Source organism: Crocodylus siamensis, chromosome 1, assembly GCF_052110815.1.
Source record: "Crocodylus siamensis isolate JL-2025a chromosome 1, ASM5211081v1, whole genome shotgun sequence".
Taxonomy (NCBI): Eukaryota; Metazoa; Chordata; order Crocodylia; family Crocodylidae; genus Crocodylus; species Crocodylus siamensis.
Genome location: NC_143395.1, coordinates 44000705 through 44007951, shown reverse-complemented (window position 1 = coordinate 44007951; position 7247 = coordinate 44000705). Strand labels below are relative to the sequence as shown.

The 7247-nt window shown below is 41.7% G+C and overlaps 1 protein-coding gene across 1 annotated transcript in view; it reads right to left on the bottom strand.

Annotated features, from left to right (window-relative positions):
- Window positions 1-1346: 1346 nt before the first annotated feature.
- LRRC1 (leucine rich repeat containing 1) overlaps window positions 1347-7247 on the bottom strand; it is a 116272-nt gene continuing 110371 nt past the window's right edge. Inside the window, exons 13-14 of the mRNA XM_090033868.1 lie at window positions 4676-4812; window positions 1347-2622 (exon numbers count right to left, since the gene is read on the bottom strand). Coding sequence (XP_089889994.1) covers window positions 2464-2622; window positions 4676-4812 — 296 coding nt within the window. The 3' untranslated portion in view covers window positions 1347-2463. The remainder of the gene's footprint in view (window positions 2623-4675; window positions 4813-7247) is intronic.

Below are 7247 nucleotides of genomic sequence, written 5' to 3'. Positions count from 1 at the left end.
ACAAGCCAAACATTGCAAGTCACCATTCTATGTCAAAATGCAAGAGTGCAATCCTTCTACAGATTTACATGACTTTAAATGTGTTCAAAATAAGAATAAACTCTCAAAAATGAATAATTTCAAGAGAGAAATTGCCATTTTTGCTTCCTTCTGCTTCGTAAGTACCGCTGGTGCCTACTGGATAAAACCTAAATTAGCTAGCTTCTTCAAGTTTCAAAATATTCTTGATAAATTGATATATACTGGACAAAGGGTTTCTTCTGTTTCCTGGATCTTCCTTTATCACAAGGATTTTTGTGAAATTTTAACAAAAGGCTTACAAATAGATGTAATTCCAGAAATGTGATGCTTTTGAATGACTGCTCACTGAGGAACATAATACCCAGACTCCCAAGAAGTCACATGCATTCCTTTGTTTTGATCCAAAATTCAAGACCGTTAATTACTCCATATGTGATGAGTTAGTTAGTTGTCTTCTTCAGCATGTAGTAGACACAACACATGCCAACACAGAGATCACAACACTACTTCAAGTCTCCTCAGCAGACCCAGATTTAATATGGAGATTGATATGTTTTCCTTTGTTTCTGAGCCCAGGCACATAAGCAGTGACAATACAGGAAACCTTACAAGGCCACTGTCTGTGTTTTATATTTGCACTATCTGGTAGCTAACAAAGCATTAAGGTCAGTTTAAAAAAAGGTTACTTTTTCAGACATACCAAAATCTGAATGTCTAACAAATTTGCAGGCCACATTAGATTATTTAAAACAGAGGTATCAAATTTATCTGGCCCTGTGGGCTGCACTGGGACCACAGACCAGCCCCCACACACCACAGCCAGCACGTGGAACTGGTCTGGCACAAGCACAATATGCAGTGTGTCCCAGAGCCGTTGTGCAGCCAGACTACCCCTGCACATAGCATGTGCGCTAGATCCAGCCCTAGGTGCCACATGCAGCATGCACTGGCCCTGGCCCTGTGCTACTTGAATGTTGAATCTGGTGTGTGGGGCTGGTCCTCAAGCCCAAACCAGATTGGCCCCATATCCAACAGACAGGACTAGGCTGGTGCAGGTGCCACATGCAAAGTTTGCTGACTGGTTCCATGCACCATGTGCAGTGGGTGAGGCTGGGGCTGGTGTTTGCTTCATGTGGCAGGTCTTGGACTGGCCCCCATGCACAAGCAGCACCACGGACTGGATGATAGGGCTTCAGGTGCTGGATCCTGCTCTTGGGCTGGCTATTTGACACCTCTGCTTTAAGGCACAGCATAACAAGATGTGCAGATATATATTACAATGTATTATCCTAGTTTAACTGGAATTTTAATAATACAATAAAAACTACTGAGACTTTAAGATTTTATTATGGTCTTATATGTGTTTATATAAAACCACTAAAGCACTTGGGGGGGAAAAAAAAAAATCACACTTTCTTGTGCAGTACATAAAACTATTTTCATACTTTTTTTTCTGAAAGTCTATTGTGCATTTTTTAATGGTTGTTTTACAAATGGCATATATAGGAGTGGGAGCATGAGTTTCTACCAACTGCAATGCAGCACTGTATCCAAAATAGGAGGTCTTGTTACAGCTAAGTTAAAGTGTGAGTGCATTGTGTAGGGAACAATGTACAGTTGTAGGGAACAATTGTAGCAGTTTGGTCATTTTAATCTCAATTTAGTGTACAATAAACTAACTGTTGTGCTTCACAAAGTTTAATCCTCTGATATAAACATTAGTTCTCATTTTGGAAAAAAAAGCACACCCAACAAGTTAATTACCAAACATATCTAAACAGGCACTGCAGTTCTAACCTACTTGCTCTGCTCAAGGATTTTGTTACCTTTTTTTAAGACTAGCCTGACAAACCAAGACACATTAAGGCACAAGTGGGTGGTACAAACAAATGAATACAACTGTCCATGAAACTCGCATTCTCTTCCACACATACTAAAATATGTACCGTTTAAAGATAAAATTTCTTTAAAAAAAAAAAAAAAAAAAAAAGGAAAGAAAGAAATACACCATTTTGTTAAGGAAAATCCTATACATAATTTTTAAAATTTACACCATCTGAGCTGCCAAAAAGGAAGTTAAAAAAGTTTCCATTTTTCCACAAAACCATATTTCTCACCATTATATCCAGCTACTGGGAAAATACCCCCAGCACATAGGCAAAAGCATATTCCCCTTCTGTGTAAGACAAAAATATGGCACCCTCTATACAGTAGTGTATTCTACTTATTAGAAAACCCTAAAACTATTAAAATTACAATATTGATTCAGAGATTATTGGTTCAATGCCTGGCTGAAATAAGGCACTTTCTTCCAGTGAGCAGCACCTTTCAGATACAAGAGGTGATGGATCAACAAAAAGGGGCTGAATGAGGTCCCAGAAGACAACAGGAACATTTCAACAGCAGGGGAAGACACAGGAGGTAAAACCCGGAGATGAAATTCTACACAGAAGTGGTCACTCTGTCAATGGCATTATTGACCTCGTTTTTGTTTGAATCCAGTCCTTTAGCAGCATTCATATCATTCCGTAAATTCTCCACTGTCTTTTTCATGCTCTTTAATTCTCCAGGGTGTGGAGTGGCTCGCCTTAGAAGTGTTCTCTAAAAACAAACAGTGGAATAAGTAGTTTTGTTTTTGTCTTTATTTTTGGAAAAACACCATATACTTGCAAGGCTTAAGCATTTACAAACCAAGTACTTTTTTTTTTTGTAAGAACCATGTTTGATCTGAAATATTATTTTCATAGGTGCTTGCTGATAAAGTCAGTAGAAGACTTTTTTTGTTTTTTTAAGAGGGAGCAGAGCCTTCCTGATGTGGCCCTTTTAATCTAAAAGCCACAACAACTGAAGTGAAAATCCCATTTTAAGTTGTAATGTGGTGGTTCTTTCATAAATACAAGTGGGATTTTTAAAAACCCACAAGCGATTTGTGAGCCTATTCCATTAACATAACAAAAAATTAGATGCTTTTGAAAAATCCTGCAACTTCTCTAGAGCATCACTATATATTGCCCATTAAAATGTTTTGGCATATATACAAGGGATGTTCAATGTTTTAACACAATGCTTCAGAAGTGAAATCAATAAATACAAAAAAGTTAAGAATATCGTTAAGTAGCTTTTTATTTACATCTTTACATGCAAACCTTAAAATGGAGCTTTGGTCTAAAAAGGTACTAGAAATATGGCACCCTTCCATAAAGACAGATTTGTTATGTTTGTTTTATGTACACAGGAATCACATCTCCTGTGTTTTGCCTTTACTAGCAAAAATAAAGCTTATTACTTCAATCAATTTGCATAGACAACACAGGTTAAAGGGAGAAAGTAAACTTGATATTCTTCCTCTGCATTACCAAAAATTGTCTCCCAAGTTATATCAGCAACTCCAGTGGGAGCTAACTTGAGGCCATCTGAGTGCCATAGATATCAATGGACCAAGTTTGGGCTACTAAACCATTTTACTAGTTCCAGGAAGGAAAAACCCTGATGTCAGATCTGTAGTTCTACTTGCAACGCTAATGGTAAGAAAACCCTTTTTTTCAGTTGCAACTGGGATAGTTTAGTCAGTGATGATGATGACCCTGCCCTGAACAGGGGGATGACCTTGTGAGGCTCCTTCCAGGCCTACTTTCCTGTGATCCTTTCCTAACCTGAGCATATTGGCTATAGAAGTGATTACTAAATTAAAACATACCTGTTTTTGAATTTTTTAAAATCACTTTTCAGAATGAAGCCACCCTTCTATTATGTGACATCTAAGACCAGGATGATCTTAGGCTACCAAGTTAAGATCTGCAATTGCCCCAGGTCTCGAGATTTTAGATCTAGGTTTCAGTGCAAGTTCACTTCCAGTCAAAGGCTATATTTTCCGCATGCCTCTGAAAATGTGCAGAATAAGTACAATCTGCAAATCTGATCAGGGCATTTTCAGAAGCCTACTGAAAATTTGGTTTTAAAGCCTCAATCTCTGCAAGTAAGCTCTGTGAGTGAAGAAAAGGCAAGGATGCCCTCGTGTTTCGATCTAAAGAGAACGTGGAATGATCATTTAATTGAGGTCTCATAAGTACAGTGACAGATGCTCCCAACATACTTTTTTCATTTGAGTGGGAAACACACAAATGTAGCACATTCCACCTGGGCATGGACGGTCTATGTTGGTATCAATGCAAATGGTCATGAAATGGAAGGACAGGCAATAAGAATAGGGAGAAAAGACAAATGATATGATATGGTGGAAAAACTCAGTGGGGAACCACATCAGGGTATGATAATCCTTAACTGCCATCTAACAAATATGAAGGCAGGGTTTGTACCTTCCATAAAAGAATAGGAAAACCTTAATTTTAACTTTCTTTTGGAAAAATGGAAGAAATCCTAAAGGGGGTAGGAGGGAGAGAATTAAGATGACTTATTTTCACAGCAAAATTGCCTTGTTTCAGCAGAAGTTAAAAGTATATTTCAAGAAGGGGGAGGAGAGGCTGAAAGAGCTGCGAGGTAAAAGATTTTAAAGCCAAAGGTTTAGCAGTTCTGTTACAAACGTGCATGTAAAAGGTCCCCTGCTACTGCTGAAATGTTTCAGAAAATATATAGCACTCAGACACCTTTTACACTGTGGTCATTATGTGCGTGTATTAGTCTTTGGGGAACTTACCATTTCATTATCCTCTTCATCTTTTTCATCTTCTAAAAAGCGGATTGCACTGACTCTGTTTACTGCGCGCTCATTCCAGGTTTCATCTGATACTTCATTGACTAAGCTCTCCAAAGCACCACATCGTGGCAGGTTATCTGTTACAACAGAAATAAAAAGCTGAAGTTCATAAAAGAGTAAGTATATGTCCTAACATTCATACTGACTTGCAAAATTGCACTGACTGTTCACTATAATACATTTTGGGGGGGGGGGGGGGGTTCCTGTTGTTCATAGTTTAGTTTTTCCTCTACCAAACTTCTACAGTAAAGGGCAAAGGCAAATGTTTTGTACTCTGGCCGATTAGTTTTGCCATAACCATTTTGAAAGCTTGAGAGCCTAAATGTATAAAATCTGTGTAAAAGACAGTTTTTATTTACATCAAGAATGCCATCATTCTTGCCTTCTTATTGCCAAATCATGAATGTCTCTCACAGCTGCACACCCAATGCCCTTCTTTTACCAACCTATATTCTACTGCATACGCGCATGCGCGCGCGCGCGCGCACACACACACACACACACGCACACACACACACAGAGGAAAAAAAGGAAAAAGAAAATCTATCAGATTTGCTTAGAAATGATGACCTAGAAAAACTGGGATCTTTGTAGTTGTCTTTGGATCTCAGATGTTCAGATTTTTATTTTCAAGGTATTTTTCAATGTAGCTTTGGGACCTGGGGGGGGTTTCTTTTCTTTTTTTATTTTTAACTTAAGAAGATTTTTATTTAATCCACATCCTTTTTAGACTTATGATTTAAGACATTCTGTATCAAAGGGACTAGAAATGCTGAGAGTCCTGGCAACATTAAATTTTCTATTTGGCTCCAATCACTGTTGTATAAGAGGATGAGAGTCTTTAGCATAGCCAAGACCACTCACGCATATTATCCAGTAACTCTTTAATGCAAAGTTTGTAGAAACAGGGACCGGAAAATGGGACTCCCACACTCCAGAGAGTGCCCATTTTATGGGCAACAGCCATGCTCCCTCTGGCTTTCCCCCACCTTTTGCTATTTTATTCCTTCTTACAGAGTAGTCAAGCTTCAGCCAGAAAGATGGAGAGTGCCCCAGTCTAGCCTAGCCTCTAGCCTGTTTGTTAGGGCATTCTCCTAGTAGGTGAAACACAGGGGACTGAACCATCTTCTGGCTGAAATGAAGCTAAAACCCACATCTTCCACTTCCTGCATGTGCTCTAACAATTATATTCTTACATAAAAGGTGAGCACAGTGCCTTATCACCAGGGATCTGGGTTTTCTATTTGTCACAAAAAAGTGGTAAAACCCAGATTTTCTCCTTTCATAGAATCAATGAGTCGGAAGGGACCTAAACAGATTATCGAGTCCGACCCCCTGCCGTGGGCACTGGGGGTGGCAGAGGTCATAAGACCCCAGCCAGGTGCCTATCCAGTCTCCTCCTGAAGATTTCCAGGGAAGGTGAGAGCACCACCTCTCTGGGAAGCCTATTCCAGGCTCTGGCCACCCTTACAGTGAAGTAGTTCTTCCCAATATCTAACCTAAACTTATCCTCCCTCAGCTTGTGGCCATTGTTCCTGGTGACTCCAAGGGGGGCCCTGGTGAACAGACTTTCCCCGAGTCCCTGCTGCTGGCCCCTGATAAGGTTGTAGGCAGCCACAAGATCCCCTCTCAGTCTCCTTTTGCGGAGACTGAAGAGAATCAGGTCCCTCAGCCTCTCCTCACTGGGCTGGCCATGGAGGCCCCCAACCATGGACCCTCTCCAGGTTCTCCACGTCCCTCCTGAAGTGCGGCACCCAGAACTGGACACAGTACTCCAGCTGCGGCCTGACCAGTGCTGCATAGAGGGGGAGCAAGACCTCTCTGGACCTGTTAGTGATGCCCCTGTTGATGCAGGACAGGGTGCAGTTGGCTCTGCCTATTGCTTCGTCGCATTGGCAACTCATATTCATCCTGGAGTCAATCATGACTCCAGCATCTCTCTGTGGTGCCAAGAGGGTCAGCCCCTAACCTATAACCATAATGCTGGTTCCCTCTCCCCAGGTGCAGCACTCTGCATTTGTCCTTGTTGCACAGCATCCTGTTCAGATCTGCCCACTCCTCTAACCTATCCAGGTCTGCCTGGATGCGGTCCCTGCCTGGCGGTGTATTCACTTTACCCCACAGGTGGTGTCATCAGTGAACTTGAACAGGGTGCTCGCCACACCCTCATCCAGGTCGCTAATGAAGAAAAGGAGAAAAACATGGGAAACAGTGGGTTTCCCATTACAGACTAGCAGAATTCCAGCCTGAAAGGAGCTGGGAGGAGCAGGAGGAGGGCAGTCAGGCATGATGCGCCAGGTGCACATGTGCACATACACATACACATGGCCGCCAGGCAGCCTGGAGAGCAGCTCCGAGAGGTAACTCTGGCGGGGGAGGTTTGAAGATCCCATAGTGAGGGATGGAGGGAGTTGGGCAGGGGTGGGGCTGGGGCTTGGGACTCCAGGCTGGAATGCACAGCCACAGGGCCTGGGTAGGGAGTGGGATGGAGCCACGGGTGGCAGGAAAGGGG